The following is a 27,591-nucleotide window of genomic DNA, read 5'->3' as shown; positions in this document are numbered from 1 at the left end:
AAAAGCAGAAATTGTTCATGCTTTATCCTGAAGTCTTGTAAACCCCATGAGCTTTGAGATGAATCAAAAGCTGTGAACTCAACACTGACTAATGTGCCATAAACTAGCATCAAACAGTGGAATAAAAGCTTTTATCAATCAGCTTTAAAATGGGAGCAGCCCAAGTCTGCTTGGGAGGAGGATAGATTCCTGGTTATGTTGCTCCACCCATACCAGTACAGGAGTTGACAAATGCTTTAAATTATATGTATCAGCCACTGTCAGACAGGCTTCAGGCTGCAGGATCTGCATCGCACCATCACCTTTGACTTCTAAGGTTGTTTGATGTCATTCTCCTGTGGAGAGATAATGTGCTTTTTACATGAATTCGTCAGACGTTTATATTTTGCATATGTGAACTATGAGTCAGGCCAAGCAGAGATTTTTGGCAAGTGAATGAAATGAATTGCACTTGAAATCATAGTGGCACAGACTAAAATCACTGCAGGCTTGCAGCAAATTCTTGCTTTAGGTGTATGCTGGAGGGAAAAGTTACTTAGGGTGCAACCATTACCGAGGAGTAAAAATAATGTTTTGGGAAAGCTTGGTTCTGTTGCTGAAAGCATACTGAAGAGGCAGTACTTCTGATATGGGATAGTAGGGCATGCTTGATGCTGATGTTTAAGTAAATGGTTTAGCTTTTAATGTGAATTGATATTGACACTGTTTAAATGAGGTGATAGATACAGTGATAAGCTGATCTGCTTGTGGTAATTAAACTTCCTGAGCTACTGCTTGTAAGACAAAACTGTAGAGCTGTTCTGTACAGTACAGAAGCTTTGCAAACAATCAGATTCCACCTAGGCAACGTGAAAGACAATTACAGTGAGACCTACAGCGTGTAGCAAATAGAAGTGTTGTTTTCTGAGATGTTAAGCACTGTAGTAGAAGGAAAAAAAAACCAAAACACAACAAGGCTTAAAAACATTTGGGTGGGTTACAAGAAAACTTTTCTGCAATAATGGCTAATAACTTTCCTCTAGTTCTTTTCATCCCCGTCCAAATCTAGACATGAAGAAGAACAAAAGATGTTTGTTGCTGCTGAAGCAACTGACAGTTGCAGTTGGTTATTCATCAGTTTACTTGTTCAACCTTAAAACCACAAGCTGTTAGGAAATGAATGTTTTAACCTAGTTCCTTACTGGGTATATCATGGTCATTACATTATTATTACTTTTTAAATAATTTACTTTATCTTGGGAGGAACTAAGTGTTTCACTATAAAGGGCTATGGTGGTAGAGCAGTTAAGTTGAAGATATTATCAGTTGAAAGACTTTGCTTAGTATTTATGTAGCAATTTATTGAGTTGCAGGTAGGTGAATCTAACTTGTCTTAAATTTGCATGTTTGTTTTGTAGCAAACTGACCTTTTATTTAAGAATCTGTGAACGAAGTAGCTTTTTCCTACAGCATTGGTGGAGTGAGCACCTCAGTGTTACTCACTTAGAACTATAACTTCCTAATAGGTAGGTGGGATCTCGCTTGACAAAAGTAGTGCTAATACAGTCTTCAAGGCAAATAATTCTACTTGTTGACTATTAATTAGTATGGGAGAAGGGGGTGACAGTAATTTTCAGCTTTTTTTGAGGCAGTAGTGTGGGCTTAAGCAGTTTTCATATCCACCTTGGTGCCCTGCTGGCAAGATTTTGTGTGGCCCTGGCACAGACAAGATCATGCAGCTGAGCCGGTCAAAACCCCTCCTTTATTACTTCTTGTTCTTTGAGCATTTGCTTGAATGAATAAGACTAGTTATAGAACACCAGAATTCCTCCTTTTCTATTGGTTTGTGTAAAGTTCATCCACTAGTACTGTTAAATTATGATTGTGTCTGCTTTTCAGTCCGTCTTATCATGACAGTTGGACATGGTGTGAAAGCAGGACATTGTATGCATACGGGCTGATCTGAAAAGGATCTGTTACGGCAATTAAATGGTATTATAATGTACATTGGGATATAAGTCATAAAATCATTAGATTTATAGAAGTTGAGAATTACTTTGGAAGTCCCATTCTGGAACAAGCCCACATGTAGGAAATGTTGTATGGTTTGGTACAGATACTGAAGGTCTTCAGTCCACCTGGGTGTGGTAATATTTAGTCTTAAGGTGTAATGCATACTGTGATATCACCACACCTTCTCTGTTATATAAAACAAAAATGTGGTTAAGAGTTTAATAGATATGGGCTCTTCCTGTGTAAATGGGAATCTCTATTTTTGTGTTAACTTCAGACTGGGTGAGAGTGGGAGAACAGAAGTTCAAGGTGATGCACGTAACAGGTGGTTTTTCTGTAATGTTCCCTTTTGGGTGCTTTTAGTGATCCTCAGAATAAATCATCGAGAAAGAATTAGGTATGCGTAATATGTGATGCATGTTTGCTGGTTTACTTGTTCTTTGCATAGTGTTATCAGATGTAGAGGACGTTAAAGATTAAAAACTGGTTTTATTACTAAAAAGTATTTTTAATTTATGCTTAATAACAGTTAAGGGTGTTTAAACTTATTCTCAAAGTCTTGAATGTAAGTGTAAAAGTCACCAGCTGATTAAAAAAAAAAAAATCTAATTGGAAAGAATCCTGTCTTTTATTCCTCCATGATTTGTGTGTGTATATATATATTTATTGTTTCAACACACATACTATTTCTGCTTTTCTAGTAGAGATGGGGATATGAAGTTATCTATTAATAACAAAAGCAAATTAGCATATTTATGTGAAAATAAATCCAGGAGAAGTTGCTTGAGGAATGGAAAACTCAGAGCAGTGCTACCTAGTAGTTTAGAACTAATTTCTAAGTAAGAAAGTTAAGTTTGAGACAGTGGAGGCTCGGTACTGTAGAATCCCAGTACTTGGAGCTGTGGGACTGTGGCTGTACAGCCAGTAAAGCAGCAACTGTTACTTTAGGTTATGAAGGCCAAGGGAATTGCAGTAAAGGTACTGGTGGGTGCAGGTTGGCTTGCAGGTTCTTTTTTTTTGTTTTGTTCAGGTATTAGCTAGTCAAAGGTTAATAACTTTGTCCTGTAGGCAGGCCGCTGACCTTAAGTTCTTGAGGGGATGACTCTTTGTCACAAGTAGCTACCTAAGTGTTTAACAGTGGCTCTGTGTTCATGTTGGTCTCTCAGGGATGGTTGAACAAGACAAAATAAGTATTTTTGTCAGGAAAAATGTTAGTTCTGCAGTCTATCATTCTGAGTTAATACGGTAAGACCTAGTGGGGGTTGCTAGAATATAGCTTTTAAAGATGACTCTGTGTGTGTGTGTTTTAAATGAGTGTAGCTTTATGAGAAACAAATACTAAACCAACATGAGATGAATTAGATTCTAGGCTCGTAACAACAGATACAAGTAGTTCTTGTACATTATAAAGTTTCCTGCTTTCTGGTCTGTATTTGTTCTTATTTTCCTACTGTGAATTATTTTTATACCTATATTGAAGTAAGTTCTAAAATACTGTGGCTTCATAATGGAACCGTGTTGGATATTTGCCTTTGTAATTGTGTGAGTGCATGAGTAGATGAGAACTTGACAGTTCTTAGTAGTTGAAGCAGTTACATGCAGTGTTCCAGTTCCATTAGAACACTCTATTTTCTTGCATAAAGAATAAAAAAGATGACAGCATGTCAGGCTAAGCCTATACACTGATGCCATATATATTTCAGTTTTAGCACCAGTGAGATTTAGAGGGTATGTTAAAGACAAAAGGTTTAAACAGAAACTCTGAAACTCCAAGGGTAAACCCATGTCAGCTGGCCAAGATAAAAAAGCACACGAACTCAGATTAACTGACATCCTTCAGTCTGTGGCTGTCCCTCTTTATAAGGCACGCAGTAGCATTTTGATTTAATTCTTTATACACTGAAGTACAATTTACATAAGAACTGTTTTCATAATCGTTGCAAGCCTTTGCTTATGAAAGCCTTAGCCACTCACAGGCTGAGTGAGCTAAGGAATATGACAGATTAGTAGAAGGTAATGATAACCAGACTTGAGACAGAAGTTGCAAGCAAGACTTCAACACTGAAACACCTAGTAACTGATTTTGGTGTCAGTACAGTGCCTTTTTCCTGGTATTGCTGCTGCCAGTCTTAATTCCTATAAAAATAGACTCTGCCTTGCTTTTTTTGTTTCCTGTTTTTTTGAGTTTAATTACATAGTGGGGCAGCAAGAGCTGTTGCTCCCAGGGAATCCACTTTGTTAGAAGGGCTTCAGTTCCTCCTTCTGACTTTTCTGTAGCAAGTGGATCTTCCACTGCTTTATTCTCATCAACAGGAAAAAGTGAGGTGAGGAAACTCATTTTGATTCAGCACACAATTTCTTGTCTCAGTTAGAAATGTACCAGGGGATGTCTGCTGCAGTGTCTCCAACCTTTACACTCCTCTGTTCTCTACTATTCTACTGTCTTCCAGCAGTGCAGTTAAAATTTCGTTCTCCAGTTATTTACAGCTTGATGGACACCTTTCCAAACTAGAAGGGTAACGAGTACAGCAGTAGGCTTCGGTGAAATTTCCATCTCTAAACCAGATACAGTTTTGATATTTCACAAATGTACATTCATGCTTGAACTTCAGACAAAGCTTGAGTTGATAAGACAGGCTTCCTAAATCCATTAAGGTTAGCTCACAGTATTCTGTGATTCAGACTGATTCCTGAGTTACTTAGGAGATAAGCCGTAATCCCATCAGTTAACATTTTAGATTTAAAAACAATTGTTTTGTGAGTTTTGGGGAAAACCTTTATAGAGTTTATGTAGGTGTTCAGGAGTAACTTAAGCACGTACCATCAATATTATGATAAATGATCTTTTTGGCTTACTTTCGCCTTTAGGAGAAGGTAACACATTTTCTCTAACATGTTACAAGCATCTGTAATCCTCCTGAATTCCTATTACTTGTTAACAGGGAATCTCAACTGTACTGAAGTCAAACGATACTAATTTGACCCCATCGTTACTATGTACAATATAATTCCTCTCTATTCACATGCGGCTTCATTTCCTACTTCCCTGAAGGACAAATATTCTTCTCGGGAAGCTGTTATAAACAGAAAAGAATAGGAAATGGAACAGAAAGCCTTTGCGTGTATCACAGCAGCTGTATATTCAGTTTAACCCAATATGTTTTGACTGTTGAGTTAAATTATGTTCCATGCTCACAGAAATTATTCAGTTTAGACTTTCTGTTTAAGGAAAAGCCTAAGTTCCTCGCTATGGCAGCAGCATTGCTCATTTTCCCAGGTTTTAGGCTCACATCATTTATTATGAGGAGAGAAAAAAGTAACTTTAACATCAACTTTTTTTTTTAAATGTAAGGATCAAATACTGCTCTGATGAAATGCTTGCTCTTTGCTGGGAAGGCTGTGTCTTGGAAGACAGACAACATTACTCTAAGAAGTTGTTGACGTGCTCTCTGTGACCATATGCTCCAAGGCTGCTGGGTACAGACAAAATGAATAATGTTCACAAGTAATTCCTGCTTCTTTGGCTCACTGCATCCCTTCCACTGCCAGTTCCTTTGTGGGCTGTGTTTTGGTTGGTTGGATTTTGTGGGATTTTCTTACTATTTGAAAAAGAACCCAAACAAAGCAAATACACACATCCTCACTTCCTCAAAGTCTGTCAAAAAGTAAAATGCTCTCAAATTTTCTCCAATCAGTTTCTCAACACAGTTTCTGCTTCGTTTTTATTCAAATGATTTGAAAAGAGCTTTCTTGCTGTCATTTAACTGGTTATTGCCCATCTTGAAAGAAAATCCTAGGTTTCAACAAAAGGTTAATCCCAAATTCAAAGCATATAATTGCAGTTAAAAGGACTACATGTCTATAAAAGGGTAAAGACAAAGACTGCACTTCAGTGAGAGTGAAGGCAAACCTTGTCACAATGAAAAAGGTGTTTCTCTTTAGAAAGTGAGGTACAAAAGGAGGCCTAGTCTCACTACTCTTAATTGACAACTCAGTAGCTTTGTAACAGCTTTCACTTGGTCTGAGCACCTTCACAGTGTGTCTGAATGAAGAGATCAGCCACTTGCACTCAGGACTGACCAGAACAAGAGAGGAAAATGAACAGCAATTTGATGCACAGCGAATACTGTTGTGTAGCAAAACAGGCTTCATTCTGCTGCTGCATTGATAGCAAAGGGCTCAAATCCACTGCTTCGATGGAAGCATAAAATAGAAAGTCTATGCTTACTATATCAAGAATTATTTTGTCATGGTTTTGCCAGTTTAACTGTTCTAGAATGTTTCAAAAGCACTTCACAATAAACAAGCAAAAGCCAAGAACCCTAAACTTCAAACAACTGCGTTTTTTAAACACAAGCAGCAGAGATAGAGGGCTGAATATGGTACTGACAGTCATGCTTGGCAGAAAAGCAACAGGCATGCCACCAGGGCAATAAGCATCTAAACCATCCATTTACTGCACTTGGAGCTGTTCTGTGTTCATTTTTAATTAAGTCCTGGAAGTTGGTCCAATGATTATTCAAGTGACCAGTTTAGGAAGTGATCTCAGTCTATTTTCCGAGGAAAAACCGCTTTGCCATTTTCTTCCAAACTGATTTCCTTGCTGTAGGTGCAGTAAGCAGAATATGCTGATACTGAGAAGCAGTCCTGCCCAGTACCAGCACAACAGCAACCACTTGGACAGATGGCTTCTTGTCTGATAAATTGTATCTGGCACTTCTTGCAGGCACCAAATATATGTACGGAAAACGACATGGGTGTATCAAAGGACTCATTAAATGATTCCTGTGCACTTCTAATCTACTGGCATTTTACTAAAGGAAGCTTAGGAGGTGCAGATTTTGAAATGCACTTTCTTATCTTACCAAAGCGTGAAATGTAATTGGCACTCAACTTTCTGAATCTTACTCTGTTTAACATAAGAAAGACCATTAAAGTATCCATTACCAAGATTGTGAAAGTGAAATTATAAGCCCAAAATAAACCCAATGCTAGTCTGCAGATGACCCAAAAAATAAAATGTCTATGACAGCAGTGTATATGCTTAGCCTGATGATTCAAGTACATGAAGAACAACTCTTTATTTATTTTACCCATTTAGACTGCTGATAATTGGTGCAGTCCCATATACTGCATTTATATTGTTAATGATAACTTCCTTCTCTTTATGCAAATACTTACGAGTTCTAGTGCAACTGAGGCACTGAAGTAAAATGTGAAGTCTTCCTGTAGGTACCTGTAGTTCCTTTGCAGAAACTTCATATCTCTTTCTGTTGCTAGGCTTATTTTATAGAGATTTGCTAGACTGCCCAGGATCCTTAAAGTCAAAGATCCTTAATGACATCTTTACGGGCCTTAAGGATGTAGCCATGCAGTTTTATACCTACTTATTTGTGTGAGTTGTGGTTGTTGGGTTGTTTGGGTTATGGGTTGGTTGCTTATTTTGTTTTTAAGATTTGTCCTATAAAGCCTTCTGTTGGTTAATGATTACGCAATGCCACACACACTTCTAAATTAAAAACTAAAACCAGTGGCTAGAATTTCGGAATAAAAAGTTTCAAACTAAAATAAAAGGTTTTAAATTTGTGTTGTAAGGCCAGGTTTTGCCATGTCTCTGAAGTGTTGATTAGCTAAACATTTCTTAAAACATTAAACCTGCATATCGAGCCTAGTAAGCTAGTATGCCCTTCATGAAAGCACTATTGCAATGTTTGTTTGTTGTGAAACTGATGAATGGAAGCATGACATGTCTCTTTCAGAAGTCTAGTTTGTAGAGCTTGTAACTAGCATGTTGTTGTTTGATGGTTTTAAGTAAGGAATTCAAAAGCTATAGAGCATCCTGGAGATGTTCAATCATCTGTACTGAAAAACATGCTATACTGTCACAATACATCTTTCCAAAAGAAAAACCTGTCTTGTATGATCACTAGATATCAAAATAAGAAACAGATCCTGGCTGTACAAAGTACTGTATAAAGAACTTGGCAGTTACGCATCATAACTCTTACAAACTCTGCTGATCCTCTGCTGCTTTAGTGATGATGACTTACCTGATATGGTTAGTGCAAGTTAGACTTGATGGAAAATGTGTGGACTCTAGCAGTAGAAAACAGAAAATGCCAAAGCTTGCTGTATTTTTCTCTGCACTGGCGAATGTAAAAACTGCTGCTTCTAATAGGCTTTCTCAAACAGTTTGTTTCTACAGTAGTCTAAGCTGATCTGACTGTCCTGGTGCCACCCTTGCCCTTTTTTCTTGCAGCCAGCATTTTTGTTGGTTTAGACTGACTTGGAACTGCAGCTTTTGGAAGAAACCTTTAATTTTACTCTGATTTTTTTTAAAGCTTACTTGTTAGTTAACACCAAAAAATTATTGTCTGAAGTAAGCTTTTCAAAACAGTAATGGCTGTTTCAGATACAAATAAGAAAACCAGGGTAGTTACCTTCCTCAAATCCTTTATATCTTGTTACAGAACTGTTTAAATTAGGGCTATATAAGTGTGTCTACTATTATTTTTTCAACTTCTGTATTAGCTCACTTTTTGGTAAAGAATTCTTTGAAGTCAGCTGCAGAAGTTCAGAGCAGTCCATTTGCTTTGGGAGCATAATAGTGTTCTGCCAATCAGACAAAAATGAGGAAGCCATTTCAGTTCTCTTTAGCCTCCATTTTCATCAGAGCAGGCTGCTGCTTAGGGTGTCTCTGTTACCCTTGCACAGAGGCACTGTGAGAAGGTGCCCTTTTCCCTCATCTCCTGAGGACCAGGCAGTGGCATTTGTGAGGGCAGGTATCCAATGTGACTCATTTGCCTCTGGCCTCTCCTCCCCTCCCTCCTGGTTAGGAGCAGTGCTGAGGCACTCCATCTACCCGCACTGTGGTTAAAGTATTGGTGCCCTCTGCTGTTAATAGTCACCAACTTGGGTGACCCTTTGGCTTTATTTAGCAGAGGGGTTGTCAGACTCCTTTTCCTAGCATAGTTTGTTTCTAGAAGGTTGGTTTCCTGAGGAAAAAATTAGAGTAATTGAGGAAAACCAGGCAGGTTTCTGGTTGGGAAGATGATGGCCGGCCTGCAGTATAACAGCACTGACTGTGCTGTCAACAGGAGTAACTTTCCAGCTTTGTTTTGGCAGCATGGTGTAAGGTGTTCACATGCTCCTTGGTCTCGTTTTTTAGAGCCCCAGGGAATGTTTTACCTTCATGTTCAGGTTATAGATTAAGCCTTAGTTAAATTAATTTAAATAATGCTTATTTAAGGAATTTGCAAAGCAAACAAGAGTTTCCCGTGTGGTGTCATATAGACCAAATGTAAATGTACCACAATGGTACAAAACTATTAGTGTTGCTAACTTTGAGTATCTTTGATACACCAGATGGATTACAACTATTGTTATAAGTCCTTTTTGAAAGCGTAGCAAACTCTCCTTGAAGTGTCAAAAAAGTTACTATAAGGCAAACACTTTGAGAAATATGTCATTACTAATTTTACTAGTAATGCCAGGTGTACTTTGTCATGGATCAAGATTTTGAAAGTCCTAAATGAGTCTGTAGTTCCAGTTTCTGCACATCAGTGAAGGTAACTCGGATGTCTTTTCACAATTTCCTAGATACTTTTTTACATTTAATAGCAAAATTGAATGTTAGCAGATGGTTAAATTGTCTAATGGGAATGTTGCTCGTTCTCTGTATTTAAGAAAATGATATTTTTAACTGTTGGTGGAATGGAAACACTACAGGGTGAAATTCTGTTATGTAAGCCTTTGAAGTGAAGAACTATGTAAATCAATAGGAAATATTTCTTTGGTATAAGAGTTGATGAAGTTTGTGGTTTGCGTTCTTAAAAACTAAGAGATGATATGCGGCTTTCTTAAATTGTATGTGTGTTTACACATGCAAATACCGGTTTGATATCCCTCATCTGCCAATTTTTTATCACAGATTTTTGCAAACCCCTTGCCTTTGGCCTACTTCTAAAACCAGGGAGTTAGTGACTTTAACAAGGTAGGAAAGGCTTGCCTTCTTTTCACCTTGTGATGCTCTGGCTGTCTTATAGATGACTGAAAGAATAATACTAGAGGATTGACTACAAAACCTGTGATATCTTAAACTTCCTCTTGGGGAGGTAAACTACTTCAGGTTTATAGTCTTAAATCAGACTGGAAAAATGATTTCTTTGTTGGTATAAGAGCCTGTCAAAATTGTGTGTCAGTTAGAATCTGCAGGTACATAACTACCTTGCCTCTGCCTCCAGCTACTTGCAGTTTCTCTTCTACCTGTTAAATGTGTTGCTTATCTTGAGTAGCTACTGGCAGTAATGTAAGCTTATGCACCATAAGGAGATTTGGGAAGTGTGCTTGAGATGTCTGAAAAAATGCTGTATGGTATCTTGCTATAGTATTCTATATTTTGCCCAGAGGAGCTTGAGTGACAACTGCAATATAAATGTAGAGATGGAGTAGATTATCCTGTTCCAGGTTCTGGGAGAGACTGACAGTACTTAGATGAGAAGGGAAGAAAACATTTCTAATACCAGTGACTGTTAAAACAGATGAAGAGTCTTAAAACTTCTTGCTCACATAGCTGTCTCAGGATTGAATTCATGGTTAGGCTTTACTTCATTTGGACTTCTTCCTTCATAATGTCCATTAAGAAGAAAAGTTCTGTTTACAAGAGTAAGGGCATTCTAGTTTTAATTTGAAGATTAGAGTATTACTTCATCTCTTAAGTCCATATTAAATCCAGGTAATAAAAACACTGGAGAGGTGTAAGGAAGAGGTTTGAGACTTGTCAGTTAGGAAGCTAAAATATTGGTGCCAACATCTGGATTAGTAAGAGAAAAAGTTTTTATTCTAGCTGTATTAACTGGGTCAGGCTGAGATGGAGATTATTTTCTTCAAAGCTGCCCATATAGGTGCTGTATTCCAGATCCATCACCAAAACAGTGTTGATTTAAACCACCAGTGTTTCAGCTTTTGATGAACAATGCTTACCCAGTGTCAAGGCTTACTTTCTTAGTGTCTCCCTCTCAGGTTGGATGAGGTAGGCCAGAGGTAGGGAGGGGACGCACCGGGAGGTCCAGACTGACCAAAGAGATATTCCATACCACATAACGCTGTGCTCAGCAATAAAACCAGGGGTGGGGGGGTGGAGGATCCAAACTAGCAGTTGCTCAGAGGCTGGGTAGGTATTGCACTGCTGCCAGTGAGTGATGAGTGATGGCTGTTGAATCATTTGTTTCATCTACTCTTTTTTTCCTCCTTTCACTTGCTAAATTCCACTTCATCTCAACCTGTGTCTTTTTTCTTGCTTTTGCACTTTTGATTCTCTTCCTCATCCTGCTGTGAGGGACTGATCTGCTGGCCAGGGTCAATCCATCCCACTGTCCTGGATACGTGTGTGTTTATCTTCTAAAATATGAACACATTGCTCCTCTTTCCCACCGTGATGCCTCCTCCACTATTTGTGAAGTCTTGCCAATTCTTTTGTTTAGAAATGCCGTATTGACAGCTGTAGCCAGAAGGTAGAATTAGGAGCAAGTAAAATGTGTCAAGCAGTTATAGGTTCATTTCCAGTAACGTTGAACTTGTCTGTTGTGTTAACACAGTGGAATGGGATGTTAACTAGAAGCACCCTGCTCATTTTGGCTGCTGAGAACATAACCAAGGAATCTGAAACCTTGCTGTCTGGGGGAATAGTGTCACACTTTTCTAACCAGTGACTTGCAGGGCTGTGTCATTATGAATCAACTACTCCACTTTTCCCCATGCAGAAACTCAGCAGCTTGTCAAAAGAACTCAGCAGTACTTTTTGTCTTGGCTTTCACACCCCCAAAGTGCTAGACCTTAATTACCTGTTTGTGACTGCTTGGTGTAAATTGAGCAATGTTTATTCACTAAATGCTTCCTTGATATGATTATTTATATTGGTATGCAATATAGATTGCTTTTCTGGCTGTGAATTAAAATGTAGCATCCATGATCTTTGTCAGCAGGATTTTATTGCTGTTAAGCAAAAATGAGAGGGTACAAGGGAGGGAGAAATGGCAGTGACTGGTTTGTGCATCATCAGTACACAGGCTTCAACCCCTGGGTCTATAAATTTCCATTGCTTGGTGTTCAGGAGAAGTTGGCAGGAGGCTCAAGAAGCAAGGGCACAGGGAATCCTCCTCAACTCCGAGTCTCAAAAACTCTGTCAGAAATGAGCTGTCTCATGACTCAGTTTGAAGTCCAGTAGTCCATGTTTTGGAAAGCTTTCAAAGACATCTTTGTGCATTTTCATGCAAGACTGGGGGTGCTAGAGCTTACCAGTTTCAGGTTCATGAGTTAAATAGACAAAAGACAAGGTAAAAGGGGATGCAAGCCTGCTTTTTCACATAAAATGACGTAAGTTCCATGCTCATTTAGCTGCAGTTTTGTTAAAATACTTACTGGAAATAAGTACTTTTTAATGGTAGAATACATGAAATACAGGCTTTATTCTGAAACAGTAGGTAATGCTGTCTTTTTTTCTTTGATTTGTGTGTGTTGTTTTTTTTTTAATAGAATATTCAAATAAAAACTTTGGCAGATGATGTGGTAAGGTCTTTGTAACATCTTGATTTGCAATGGTAACTCCACGCTGCATGCTAATTTACTCCAAATGTTGTGGACAATATAACATGTTCTTATAAGGATATTAAAGCATTAGTTTTTAGAAAACTGAGCTACAATTCCCAGAGGTTTTAATTTGTAACTTCAGTTGAAGAGGAGTAATTAATGATACCTCTTTGGAGAAGCTTCTTTAACCACATTCTAAGTACTTCAGTAATACCGTGGATATGTTGAAACTGTTATTCAACAGTTCAAGTTATTTCTCTTGACCTTCTTTTTAACAGTAAAGGATCTGCAGTGGTTCTTCAAAGTGCGTTGCCACATGATTCAGATGGAACAATTTTGGGTAATAAGAGGGTAGTGCATGTCAAACGGCCCGTTTGTATTCTTTTATAACTGAATACTTTGAAACCTGTTGTAAAGTACCTTTACATAAACTTATATCAAAATTGATTTCAGTAAAATGATCAATTTTTATTTTCTATGTGTAATAGTTAAACCATGCTGGCCTCTTAACTAAACATCACATGTCTGAAATGAAGAAATTGTGCCTACGAATCATGTAGAAGATTCATTTGTGACTTTAAAGTGATAGCAGTATTTCAATCTGATTAAACAAATTTGTTTAAACAGATTGCAGCATGGTGAAATTGATTTTAACTTCTTTTTTTGTGACTGCTGAATGGACATTTTAATGCAAGTGAACAATATAACTGCATTTGGTGTATAGAATGCTGCCTTTCAGGCATTATGTCGTACCTTTGGCCTTTTCAATAGGCCATGTGCTAATTTTAGTTCCAAAAAATGTCATGTAAACTATTCTAATAAGGAAAAAAATGGTATTAAAGTGATATTGTTGCCTTGTTAAAGTTGTTAACAATATCCTTGTAGGTAATGTGTTTCTGTCCACAAATGTAAGACTTAAGAAGAAAACCCAACACCCCAACCCCCCACCCCCCCCCACCCCATAAACAAAACAAAAGAAGAAATACCTACAAAGAAGCTCAAAGGGAATGCAGCTTATTTAGGGATACTTGCCCTTCAAAAATGTAAGGTAGTCTTTACAGGATCTCAGAAAATACCCCAACATAACAAATCAAGAAAAAGAAAAGGAACAACAAAAATACGAACCTTTCTTACACATATTCCACAGCACTTGGTCAAATTTTTCCACTCCTGAGTGGACTAATCCATAATGAAATCAGGTTTCCTACAAAGGAAATATTCCACTGAACTTTTCATGTTTCACAGTGATTGTTTAATTATAGAAAATAAAACACTTTTTGTCCATGTCTTCATAGAGATTGCAGTAACTGCTATGAATGATACTGGTAGCCCTACATAAGCTGCTGTTAGATGAAAGCACGTCTTCATAAGGCTGTTCAGTGCCTGAAACAAATACCCTGGTATTTGTTTATCTAAACCCAGTGGGTTTAGAAAAATCGCTGTAGATAAAATGTTATCAAAATGAACATATATGTATAAAGGCAGTATTATTAACTTGAAAAAGATTACTTTGTTCAGAATAGTTATATATTAATACCACAGTAATAAATGGCCTTATAAGGAAGGTGCTCTTGTTGGTTGTTTCCAATATTAACAAATTAACTGAGTAAGCATGCTTTAAAAACAGAAAGGTGGGGGGTTTGGTATAAGGTATAAACCAAGTCAGCCTTAACCAGTGAAACGTCACTGCAGACTGTCTGACATGCTTTCACTAATGTCTGTTCTGTGTATTTAACTATGGGTGGCTGCTTCTATGTGGGTAATCCATTACCTTGCTTTTTAAAAGTAAGCACTAATTTCAGGAGTTCGTACTCAAAAACATGTCAAGGAATTGTGAACTATACTTGGAGCATTAATTCCTCTAAAAACTTTATTCTGATTTAGCAGGAATTTTTTATAAGCCTGATGAACTTGTGAGTACCTCCTTCCCAACGCTGGCTTTTTCAGTTGTCCTCCAAAGACTTATAGCTCTTCAGGTGAAGGACCGCTTGGACATTGCCTTTGTGGTACCATATTTATTCACTATCAGGATAATTAGGGAGTAGTGTGAGAAGATGAACTCAAGATTTTGCAATGCTAAGAGTTTAACATAGTTGGTATACTTTTGAAACTGTGAGAAATGATATCCCTTTTGCATGTGACCTGTCATGAGTTTACCTTTAATGTTGTCTCTGACTGTTAGAGTATTTTTACTTACAGTTCAGTTTGAGTTTTAACTCTGCTGCTTGGATTAACTAAAAATGTGTGTGTTACTGCCATGTAATTGGCTGCTTTCCCATATTTCTATTTCTGCTTATTTTTAAATGGATGTCTTTGCAGCGTGACAGAATAACAAGCCTTAGAAGATCAGCAGTGAAAAAAGAGAAACCTCTCATTCAGCATCCTATTGACTCTCAACCTTCTATAAGTGAAATCCCACTTGCTCAGGCACTTGTTGATGAGCGTTGCTTGAACTTATCAGAAAAAGAAGTTATGGATCTCTTCGAAAAAATGATGGTAAGATGTGCTACATCATTTTATGAGGTTTTGTTTTCATGTTGGAATTAATTATGTAGTAGTGATCTTCATATGTCATTTTTGAAGTATTAGCTACTTGGGAAGGCATAGCGTAGGCCTTGTAGACCTCTCTAAATTGGCACATGGACAATTGAATAACTCAGAATGCTGGTACTATGTATGTTGTAATTACTTGATCTACTTCTACAGACAAAACAAAGGCAAAAAAACAAGAATGAAAATCTTAAGCTGTTGATTGCTTCATTAAGATGACCTCTATAGACCTTAGTTGCTGTAATTAAATACTGCTGTTGAAGGATAGATGTTAATAAACTTAAGTAAACACCCTTGGAAAACAGTAATTTCCATTAGTAAAATCTTAATGTTTAGAAAGCTGAATTTTTGTACAGTTTTATTTTCTGTCAAGGTTTGTATTCTACTCACAAGCAACCTTTTTGATTAGTACTGCAGAAAGAAGTAGCTGTGTATCAATTCTGCAATTCACATTGGTGTTGATACGTAAAGTGTTGGAAATTGCAGTCTTTTGACTATTGGTAAAAGTAGTTTCCTGTTTTATCCTTTAAAATTATTATTAACTTCCGTACAGTCATTATGGACTAAGAACTGGCCTGTTTCACTATGTAGCTCTATTATAGAATCATAGAATAGTTAGGGTTGGAAAAGACCTTAAGGTCATAGAATAGTTAGGGTAGGAAAGGACCTTAAGATCATCAAGTTCCAACCCCCCTGCCATGTGCAGGGACACCTCACACTAAACCAATATGAGGAGACCTCATAGTAGCCTTCCAGTATCTGAAGGGGGCCTTAGGGACGCTGGGGAGGGACTCCTCATTAGGGACTGGAGTGATAGGACAAGGGGTAACAGGTTAAAACTTAAACAGGGGAAGTTTAGATTCCATGTAAGGAGGAAATTCTTTCCTGTTAGGGTGGTGAGGCACTGGAATGGGTTGTCCAGGGAGGTTGTGAATGCTCCATCCCTGGCAGTGTTCAAGACCAGGTCGGACGAGGCCTTGGGTGGTATGGTTTAGTGTGAGGTGTCTCTGCCCATGGCAGGGGGCTTGGAACTTGATGATCTTAAGGTCCTTTCCAACCCTAACTATTATATGATTCTATATAAAGATTTAATCTACTAGAATATTTGGATTTTGAGGTTTGTTTTAAATACATCAATTGGAACACCTTCACATCTATTCCCTACCACAAGCTAATAATCCAGGTAATAACAGCCTTATGATTAGGTAGTGCAGGAATGGTGTCTTATGATAAGGTTTTATAAAAAAACACAGGAACTTCCCAAGAGTTAACACTTAACAACTTGAGGTGTAGTATTTCAGGGTTCATCCTCTAGTTTTATTTCTTGAGCCAAATTTCATGAATGGTAACTACCCTTGATGCAATTACAAATTTAAGTCCTGAAGACTGTGAACACTTGAAGTGACAGAATAAAATGAGAAAATTGGGTGGCTAAAAAATACACAAATGCCAAGAAGCTGGAAAAAGTGATTTCTGCTTGTGTGAGCCATTTGTAGAAGAAAAGGAGTATTAAAAAACCCAAAAGCTAGTAAAAAGCATGAAATAGTCTTGATGTTGTGTGGCCTGTTTCTTTGCAGGAAGACATGAATCTAAATGAAGAACGGAAAGCTCCTTTAAGAGATAAAGACTTGAGCACAAAACGTGAGATGGTTATCCAGTACATTTCTGCAACTGCCAAATCCGTAAGTAGTCAACTCTCCAAGACATGTGAAAGTAAGGAGCTTAGCTTTGTGAGTGTTAGTTTTTCAAGCTTGAAACTTTCATGGTTTTGGTCGAGATTTATCTCCTAAGAGTAGTAGGAGAAAAAAGAAATGAGTCTGTACTCGCTAATACACTTTTAAATGCTTACAGCTGCATCTGAAGGGTTAGCTGGTATTTCAGCTGTTGGGCAATGTAAAAACTTGAGGGTTTCTTGTAAACCACAAGATATTGCAAATCCAATGATGTAGGGTAATAGATGAAACCAGAGTTCATTTCAGTGGACTTCATGTTACAAATTAGTGGTACCGTAAGTTTTCGGAAGGGATAGCATGACTTCACGGTTTCAGCAATGACATACATACTAGATGTATGATTTGCAGTGTTAAAATGCAGGAATCAAAATATTGCAAGTATTTAAGATTGAATTTAAGTCAGTGTTTTAGTTTAATTAGAGTATGTTGAACACTGTCGCTGGCTTAAATCGCTAGCAAATGTTCTGAAGGTAAATAAAACAATTCCTTTAGTGAAAAGATGGTCTGAAAATAACTTTCAAATTATATTTTGAGTAGAAAAAAAACATATTCAGACCTTTAAATCATCTTGGTCATTTTCTGTACTTAAGTTGATCAATTAACCCTGAGTTTATGGATCCTTCATGCAGAATTTTTGAAGTCTCTTTCATGGTGCGTGAAGTGTACGAAACTGACAAGAAGCCCCATCATTTGGGGTTGAGAAATACAATTTCATATAGTGACAACCTGCAATTTATTCTCTGCAGTGGGACTATTAGTACTAATTGGTTATAAAATACATCAGTGATGGTTGTGTTAAAAATAAGTATGGCACATATAGTTCTTACCATGTAAAGGGAGAATTTGCCCCAGAAATTCATGCATGTCGGATAAAACATATGGATATATTTATTGTGATTTTCATAGAAACAGATTTTGTCCCAATTTGTGCACTATTTGTTCTATAAATAACTAAAGCAACTAGTGGTGAATTCTGACGAACTGTATGTATTGCAGTATCAGGGGGAAGTGTGTGTGTGTGTAGCTTTGGGTATCCAAGGGGCAGTAGTATGCTTGAAGTGATAAAATTTGCTTTTAGCATAGTTCTTTGATAAAATTAGGTAATGCACATGATTTTATTTGGAAATGAGGATGAATCTCATTTTTTTCACTCCTAAGTTATGGTGTGTAATAAAGGTTACTGGAAATGAAGACTGTGTATGGAATAATTGCTAAAATGCATGGTGGCAGCACTGCTAGCAGTTCTACAGAGCTGAGTTGGAGCACTACATAAGACATACAGATAGCATTAAATAATAATTTATTTCCTAGTGAAATAAGTGGCAGATAAGATTACATTGGTATCTGCCTAATGAGTCTATAACTGTGGACTCCAAGCAGTACAGTTGATTGGTCTTATTTGAACCTTTAAAATAAGCTCTGTAGAGTTAAATTTTAAATAATTAAAACTAAAATGACATGCAATTATTAAATGCAAGTTCTTTCCATTAAACATTATAAACTCAGGTGAGGAAAACCTTGCATTATAATATGAAAATAGGGATCTGCATTTGAGAGGAGTGATGTTTCTGCATGAGTTCATCTTAAACCAAATCCACAGTCCTTTATTCTGTCCTGGAAGGAAGCCAGTGCTTAAAGTATGCTTTAGCTAAACATGCAAGTTATTGGAGAATTACTCAAGCTTATGCAGTGAATGTTATGCAATTTGCTGTTAATATGCTTTGCTTACACTGTTTTGGGGAACTGTTGATTATGTGTTTTAAGATTTTGGTCTTCACTTGATCAATGATAAATTTTAAATCTTTCTTAGTAAGCATAAATATTGAAGCAGTAGAAACTTGTACAATGGAAGTACTTGCAACCCTTTCCTAAAAAGTAGCTGGATGATGGTGATCTTATATATACTAATACTGAAATGTAGTTGCCTCAAGTACCATAACTTCATCACTGAGTAAGGAAAGCATGGCTGCCATTGCATGTCTAACTGCTGACAACTTTAACAGATTGCATTACTGCCGCTGCCTGTGCTACAGCATGGGAAACTTAACAGAGTTGCAGATATGTTGCCAAAATGTACTAACAATTAAAAAAATCAAAAAAACATCCCAAAATGTCCTCATACATGCATGTGCGCTTTGAGCTGAAGGCAGTGCCAGTATGGATGTTTGATCCATATGCAAAATGTTTTCTGTAGTGGAAAAAGGGCTTGGATGGAAGTTTTTGTGCTTCAGGAAATCCTACCTGTAATTGAATCGTGGCATTTGAATGGAGTAATTGAAGGTTTTTCAGAAATATAAATGACCTTTCTGTAGTGCATTATTCTAATTTACCTTTTAAATAGCTATCATCTTAACTGATCCGAAAAGTAGAAAAAGCAGAGCTCAATTGTAAAACATTGATTGGGATCTTAAAGAAAACCCTCATTTTCACTGTTTATTTTGAGCCCTAACCAGTTTTTACTGCATCACGAATTGTCAAACTTTCTTTTCTTCAGACCTCCTTCAGGTCTTCCATGTAAATGCTGATCACATTCAAAATGAACTTTCTTACAACTTTTTACCTTTTTCTTTGGTCACAGATTACTGTTCATCTGTCTTCCTTTTTTTTATACTGAAAATTCTTGGTCTTTTTCTTCTGCTTAGAGCTCACAAAACACACTTAACACTTGGTGCGACTTTTCTTCCAGTTGAAGTCTGTTTTGGTTAGGCTTTTGAGCTCTGTCCACTCATTGAACATCAGTCACTTGCTGATGTCATCTTAACCAAATGACTTTTCAATTTGGTGCTTCCTTTTCTCTGCCTCGTGTGCCATCTGCAGCATGTTGACCATGCTTTTCTGAAAAACCTGCTGTCTTCAGAGTTCTGAGGGGAAAAGAAACCTTGTTTTTCAATGGGTGAATGAAAGCTTTCCTTTTCCTTGGGGGGAGGGAAGCTAAAAGCTAGATTTTTTTTCATGTGAAGTGGTTATCTATGCTTCTGATTCTTTCTCTTGCTCAGAGAAAGATTGTTGCCTGTGGAAATTACACTGGGGAAATGGTGAAAGCTCAGAATTCTGTTTCATACTTGAACTTGGTGACAACTCATGCCAGAGATTGTCTGGTGATGACCGTCCATCTTGTGCTTCTTGAGGAAGCTTCATCAGGAATGGGAGAGAAGAGGTGATTGTGAAAGACTTGCAGGGTCTTCTGTCTTGTGAAAGACTTCCTAAAAGAGTAATGGAAGAGATAAATGCGGAGTATGAAGCAGGTGGAGACTGAGCAGATACAATCAAATTGAGATCTTTGAACAGAATTTTACTATCTCAGGCCCTTTATCAGGTAAAAGAGGTTATTCCATAAAGTGGCTGCTATCAGATTGCAGCAAAGGGCTGACAAGGGAGGGAAAACCTACAATATTTCAGCAGATGTCTATAGTACTGGTATTCACGGGAACATGGGCAGAACATTTGTGCGGAGTCGATAGAACAGGGCAGAGGTGTGCTGCCTTTCTGCAGAGTTTCTTCTGTTTAAAGTCAGCTTCTTGTTCATGAATATGCAGAGATGCTGTTCCATGGTAAAAAGGAGATGTCATTCTGGAAATCACTGCCTAATTATCCATGTAATTAAAAGCATCCATACTGAGCAGTTGAAGAAAAATGCCATATGAGCTTTCATGAAATGCAAGTTAGATTTATAACTGTAGGCTATGGTTTTGCTGATGAAAACTTAATTAAATTCAGTGATGACATCATCTAACTAGATCAAAAGCTCCATAATAATTAAGTTGTTCTATGTACAAGGAAGTCAGTATGCCATTTGTTTCTTCTCAGTGTCATGTAGAAAATATCTGACGGGATAATTTTAGCAAGCTGGCATACCTATTAATCTTTCAAGATGTAGATGTTAAGTGAGGTATTTAGTTATTTGTTTCTAAATGTGTAAAATGCTGATGATTGAGCAGCGGAACATAAGAATTTCAAATGATTTCTCCTCCAGTAGAACTATTGTTTTCCTGTTGCGAAGCTGTAACTCTTTAACAGTTCGATAAAGTAATAAAAGCATGTACCTATTACTACTAATGATTAAACACTTTAAGATTGTGTGATGCTACATCCTACTAAGTACTTTGCTGTGTTTATTTATGTATTATTATTATCTTTTTTACACAATAACCTCTCTTGGCTGACCACTGCATGCAGATAGTCGGAAGTAAAGTTCCGGTGAGTATGAACATGATAGTTTTGTCTTTTTTCATGAATACGCATAAATTTTGAGAGATTAGGCTCAAATATTTTGGACTTTGATCTAATTATCAGTGAGCATGGGTTCAAACTGAAATAGGGGAAGTTCAGGTTAGATGTAAGGAAGAAGTCCTTTTCTGTGGGGGTGGTGAGGCAATTGGACAGGTTGCCCAAAGAAGTAAATGCTCCATCCCTGAAGTAAAAGAATTCCAAGGAAGTAAATGCTCCATCCCTGGCAGTGTTCAAGGCCAGGTTGGGTGGAGTCCTGGGCAACATGGTCTAGTGTGAGGTGTCCCTGCCTATGGCAGGTGGGGTTGGAACCTGATGATCATAAGGTCTTTTCCAGCCCAAACCATTCTGTGATTCTATGGCCAAGTTATTGGTTTATCAAAATAACTATTAGTTACCTCAGTCACATTTATCTTAGCGGTATAAGAACATTGATTGCACTTTTGAGGGATGTGTTACAAAGTTTTCAGGCATCTATTTCCAGTTTCTGGAGACTCACTGGGTACTCATCTGTTCACTGAGCCAATAATTCAGGCTAACTTGCTTTTAATTGAAGCAATCACTTGAGACCTTAAATTTACAGTATTTGGCTTACTTAATCATATTAGATGTGTAACATTTTTATGTCCCAAGACTTGGTATTCATAGTTTGTCAAGGAAATGTCAGCAGCTGCATATTGGAGTGAGACTGAAATTAATATAGAGGATTCAGAAGGTCAATTAATAAGCATAAGATGGGATCACAGCAGCATAACTTTTATTAAGTGCTCAGCTACACTTTATGTTTTCAGGGTTAAATTTCAGAGAATCATAGAATCATAATCAAATTTAGTAAATTTTTGTTTTTAACAAGTATTTGGGACTTTATTTGTTGTGCTGAAATCAGCAAATTTTTGTTTCCTGGGGAAAAATGGTATTTTAATTACATACGTATTTTATGTATTAAAAGAAAACAATTACATACTTATTTTAAATGATGGCTGAAAGCAAAGATGTTCTTTTTAATTATGGATGGACTTTATTCTTGATTGCACTCAAACCAGGCTTTTCAGGTACTGCAAGATTTACTACAGATGATATTTAGCAGTACTTAGATTTTGTAGTAAAAATAATAAAGAACAACCTATGATTTAAAACTATCTAATCATGACCTCATCTGTACTTTTTATATAAGGATATAGCATGTAGGCATAAAGAAATTGCTGTTGGGTTTGTTTCATTCAGAGTAGTCTTGAAACAGGCTTTTCTGTCTGTATTCACCAGTACTTTTTAGTTTCATAAACAGTACTGGTTCCTATGTTGATTAAGAAAATAGGTAAGCATAATGAAGGTATTTAAAGGTATTTGATTTTTGAGGGGACAAATCAGTAATTCTCCATTTCAGTGCACTAAACCCACTTACAAATAATTCCTGTTGTCATGTAGTTTCTTTCTGACATGAATTAGCCTGAGCAGCTGCTTTGCTAGAGATTATTTTATAAAGGAAATTAGTATATGCAGAATGGGTAGTGGAGAAACTCTGTAATATGTTTTCTTCCCCATGCCTTTTAATCTGGGGGCTGATGTAGAGCAAGAGTAGTTGTGAGTCAAAAGCATGTTTTTGCACAGATAACTTTCAGAATGGTAAAACAAGAAATGCTGCTTTTAGAGTATTATTATTGCTTAAGGATTGCATGCGTCTTGGTGTGCTGCTTCTCAGTATGTATTTATTGGATTCATCTTTGGGAGTTGATAGCATCTGCTGGCATATGTATTTATTTTCCTGAAGATTTACAGATTTACTTTGGTAGGGGAAGAGAAGCATTTCGGGTTGTTGATTCTAGTACTTTTTGGCTTGTAGTAACAATTCCAGAGAAGAGGTTTGGCTATTAATGGGAAGTTAAGACCCGAGTTTTACTTGGTCTCTCAAACCCTGGTGCCCACTTGTCATTTTAGTTGCCTGCAGTGACCTTTCTGTGCTTTTATAGATAGTGATAATGGCACAGAAATGGCAGCTGTGCTTCTTCTGTTTATCTTTAGGACATTAAGTCTAAATTAGGATTGTTTTGTTAATTTTGTTTTTAATGGCTTGAATTAATGTGTTTAGTTAATATCTACAGGGTGGAGTGGACATGAACTGTGTAGACTTGGAATTGCTAGTTCAGGAGCTGATAAGACTGTTTCCTCATAGCTTAAACAGTGGTACTGCTTTTCCAAGTTCAATGTGCAACAACTGGAGTATATGTGGATTAAAAAAAATAATTAGAAATGCTTTTACTCATTTCCTAAAAGCAAACCCTTTCCCCCCACCCCAAACAACTTAGAATCATAGAATCAACTTGTCTGACTTTGTTGTTATACTCTGATTAAGAAGTTGTGGTTTCTTTGCTTGAGATAGAAATAGAATTGGATTAATAGCGAGCATGCAGAAACTTTACAATTAGTCATTGGGAAGGGGAAAAGTCTGAGTTACTACTCCCACTTCATTAATAATTATGCTGGTACCAGTTACTTGTTTCTGTCTAAAGAGTGATTTGTTTTCCAAGGTATGGAACAGGTATGGTGAATTGTATAGAAGTGAGCACCTGTGATATTGTGAGGTTTTTAGTTGGTGTGCTGGCTGCTAACATCCTCACTGAAGTAAACACTGTCTTGTAGTAACAGACTTGAACTTCTTCAGCTGATCCTAGCTTTAGCCTGAGTTCTGATGAGGTCTGAATTGTCTGGTGCCTCAAACAGGAGTAGTTTATACAGGTTTTTCTGATCTTGTATTTTAACTATTACAGCTCGTCCATTTGGTTCAGCTGAGCTCCACAGTTCTTTCCCATCTGGTGTGGGACTGAACTTGTCCCTGACCTGAGGTCCCTTGTACTTGGCTTTTCCCTTTGTCTTTGTTAGATGCTCTTACATAAAGCATATATCTTATTGAAAATTTTTACTTCAAAGTGAACGAGAAACTTAAATACTAAAATCTGATCCATGTCAAGGCATAGCATTAACTGAAAACAGTATTCCAATCAAACTTGCTTTTAATTGGGAAATAAATAAAAAATAGCACCTACTTGTAGCATTCCAGCTATAATGGCTGGAGGTAAGAGTGGATTGAGACTGAGAAGTCGATTTCAGAAAATAACAGGAAGTAGTCCTGTTAAGCTGAGAATTCTCTAGCATGAATTGGGGTATCTGGGTGAAAGGTTTTGAGAACAGATTTGATTTATGAGCTATCTTTAGTGATGATCTCTGAAGAACAGGAGATGGTTCTTTATGGCTGTGCAGTCAAAGGTGCTTAGTCGTAGGAAAAACGAAGAAGTATGCCTGTACTGTAAGGCATGGTAAAGAGGCTTAGGAGATACTGCTGACAAGTCCTATGTTAACTTGTTTGAACTGCTTTTGAGGGAGTCTTCTGAAAACTAGGGGCTAGACAGGGAAGCAGGGATTCACTAAAGTCCTGAACACATTGACAGAGGAGGCAACAAGACCACCTTGGTCTAAATAGGAAAGAAAAGGTAGCGAAGACCTTAAGTGCCTCATCTGAATAGGAATCTCCTTTGGAGCTTACAGCAGGCTACAGTTGAAGCAAACCAGGAAATAAGCTTTCTGAAGACAAATGCTTCTTGCATTCTAGAATGTTTTTCAGGGTCTAGCTTAACATGTAATGGCAGTTGATTGAAGTTGCCATTATCCCATTTCTTTGTGGATTCTGGTCATGTTCTATTGTTTCACTCTTGGGGTTTGGGCAATGGCTGTTGTCTGAAATGACAAAAACTGTATCCAGTGTTCTGTAGATAGTGTACTAGTTACACATATAATCTTTTACAGTTTGCATCCAATGCTGTGAATGGCACAAAGCTCTTCCTGTTTTCTAATTCTTCACCTTTCAATCTTTATATCATCATCTGAACTATGATTTTTTTAATGTGATAGATGATCTTAAGGTTCTTTCCAATCCTTACCATTCTATGAAGTGCTGATATATTTCCCCAATTTAAAGTCAGTTCCTTTTCTTACAAAGATAACCTCCACTCATTTATTTCTTTTTCTTTTGGTGGAAGAGCATCTATTTGTTTAGGAGCTTGATTGTGACAGGCTGTAGTTTCTTTATATTGTATTTACTCATCTTTGTTTGTCTTGGTCCTTTGATGTCTAACTGGCATGTGTTGTCCAGCTAAAGGTGCTATGCATGTCAGCAAGAAGCATCTTAAAATTTGTTGACACTGTCCAGAGGACACTGTTTTAATGCATTTACAATCTGTGTCAGGTTTTTGTTTTGCTGAGGTGAAAGCAAACAACCTGAAAATATGTTGTGGACATTTACCTAGTTCTGTTAGATGCATTAATACTGAAATGTATGTAGGTCAGAATTATTAACTTAAATGTAGAGAAGTAATTTTGTTATCAGCCATACTTACTGTCATCTTTGGAAAATGAATGGTAAGAATTTGAATAGAGCAAATCTGAAACATTATTAGAAGTGTAGCTTTTGGGAGGAGAGACAATTAGAAGATTATGGTAGTCAGAGAACTTTGATACAATTAAAACCAAACACGTATAAATCCTGTTCTGGGTCAGGGGCTTTTCATTTTGCCTTTACACCCATGACATCTTTATCAGGTTCTCTTCAGCAGACTATTTAGAGCTAAGGAGCTTTAGGACCTGCATATTAATCATAAGCACTCTGAGATAAACCTACTTGTCTGCAACTTGTCAGAGCTGCACAAAAGATTAGTTGCACCCTTTGGTAAAATGTTTTGTGTATTGTTCATGGTTCCGAATACTACAGCTCTAAAACCTGATTATCACATATTTTAATACTAAAATACCTTGTAGGTAGTTATTCTTCTGTAATGGCTCTTCAGCTAGGAGACGAGCTCTTCTTCAAATCTTTTGCATGATTCTTTTGTAGCAAACAGGATCCTCCAGAGATCTTTATTAGCGGTCAGACATAGAATTATGGTACAGCCAGAAATCAAAGTCATACAGTTGCATGATTTTTAAAAGCACTGATTTAACAGTAGGTGGATGGCAGCTCCTTTTCAAGGCAATTTTCAGCACCTTATCTTGTTCCTTTCTTTTTAAGAAAGGATAATTAGTTTTAGAGTCAGGATATATCCATAGTGATAGTGCATAGCTTTTTTGAAATGGAAGACAAGTACAGTGGGAATGATCAGAAAAGTTTAATTACAAATGTGAGGGGTTTGTGTGTCTCTGTTTATTGTTTCTAATATGGTGGTGTGAAGTAGATGTTAAATGAATGAGTAGCAGTTAAACGTGTCAGTACAACTGAATGATGGAATAAAGTTTTATATCCCAGATGTAGTACATGAAGTTTAAGAAGTGAAGAAGATTCCAGAAAAATATTTACCTTTGTAAGACAAAACCTAAACTATTAAACACTTAAAACAAGTCAAGGTCAAGTTAGGTGCCCTTAATAGTTATACAGGGAAGCAGTGGTTTTAAAATTCATGTGGAAATACTGGCCGTACATATTATCATTTACACACTGCTGTGATCAATAGAACATTAAGCAGCATTCTGTCTTCTGTGATAGGGTGGACTGAAAAACAGCAAGCATGAATGCACCCTGTCCTCGCAGGAATATATCCATGAATTGCGATCTGGAATTTCAGAGGAAAAGCTTCTTAATTGTCTAGAGTCTTTGAGAGTATCTCTGACTAGCAATCCAGTCAGGTAAGTAATGATTTCTGCTGTAGTTGTCATCATGCTGGTTTTGCTAAGCAGTGAAGACTTGTGGGGTATTTTTTTGAAACCAGAGCAATTATAGTAGTTCTTGTTGGCACAGAAAAGTAGTTGTCAGCACACTGCAAAAGGGTAAGCGGAATGTTTGTGACTGGCTGCAGTATCTTCTCACCTTTCACAGTGGTTCGTACCAACTTGTAGTTGTTTAATGGGTGGTCCGGTCTTCCCAGGAAGTGGGACTTTAAAGCGGTGTGTATGGAGACATGTATGAGCAGTACTAGTGACATAACTCAGCAAGTTGTACCTTTGCTTAAGAAATAATTAAAAGTACATTTCTTCCTTTTTCCAGCTGGGTTAATAACTTTGGGCATGAAGGTCTTGGGCTTCTGTTGGATGTATTGGAAAAGCTTCTGGACAAGAAACAGTAAGCATTGGGATCATTTGAAGGCAGGGGTGGGGGAACTTGTGAAGATTGTGCTTATATTATTTTCTTTCTCTCTTTTCAAGGCAAGAAAGTATCGATAAGAAGAATCAACACAAACTTATCCAGTGCCTCAAAGCATTTATGAACAATAAAGTAAGAAATATTTTAAAATCAAATGCTTCTAGTATGACTGGGGTTTGTTGGCTTGAAGATCTATGTAGCATGTTGAATCTCAGAAAAGGACGGAAAGCTTCCAGTGTCGGGTGACTCTTTGGAAGCACAGGTCTTAAACTTTTCATTGAGAATCTTTTCTTAAACCTTTCTCGGTATGCATTTTTGTCTTACTTTTGTTAAATATGACTTGTTTTCTGGAAGTAAAATATTTGCCATAGGATGATAGTA

The 27,591-nt window shown here is 37.2% G+C and overlaps 1 protein-coding gene across 5 annotated transcripts in view; it reads left to right on the top strand.

Annotated features, from left to right (window-relative positions):
- The window catches only part of DIAPH2 (diaphanous related formin 2), a 235,640-nt gene that overhangs the window by 4,832 nt on the left and 203,217 nt on the right, over positions 1-27,591 (top strand). For 3 of the 5 annotated variants that reach the window (XM_062627438.1, XM_062627442.1, XM_062627437.1), the window contains exons 2-8: positions 12,526-12,558; positions 14,899-15,075; positions 16,707-16,811; positions 21,039-21,059; positions 26,617-26,756; positions 27,115-27,189; positions 27,273-27,342. In XM_062627438.1, coding sequence (XP_062483422.1) covers positions 12,526-12,558; positions 14,899-15,075; positions 16,707-16,811; positions 21,039-21,059; positions 26,617-26,756; positions 27,115-27,189; positions 27,273-27,342 — 621 coding nt within the window. The remainder of the gene's footprint in view (positions 1-12,525; positions 12,559-14,898; positions 15,076-16,706; positions 16,812-21,038; positions 21,060-26,616; positions 26,757-27,114; positions 27,190-27,272; positions 27,343-27,591) is intronic. The other 2 variants (XM_062627439.1, XM_062627441.1) reach the window with 2 other exon arrangements.

Source organism: Pezoporus occidentalis, unplaced genomic scaffold (assembly GCF_034315485.1).
Source record: "Pezoporus occidentalis ecotype Australia unplaced genomic scaffold, CSIRO_AGI_Poc_V1 ctg30, whole genome shotgun sequence".
Taxonomy (NCBI): Eukaryota; Metazoa; Chordata; class Aves; order Psittaciformes; family Psittacidae; genus Pezoporus; species Pezoporus occidentalis.
Note: the sequence above shows the minus strand (reverse complement) of the source record. Positions and strands in the feature narration are given on the sequence as shown.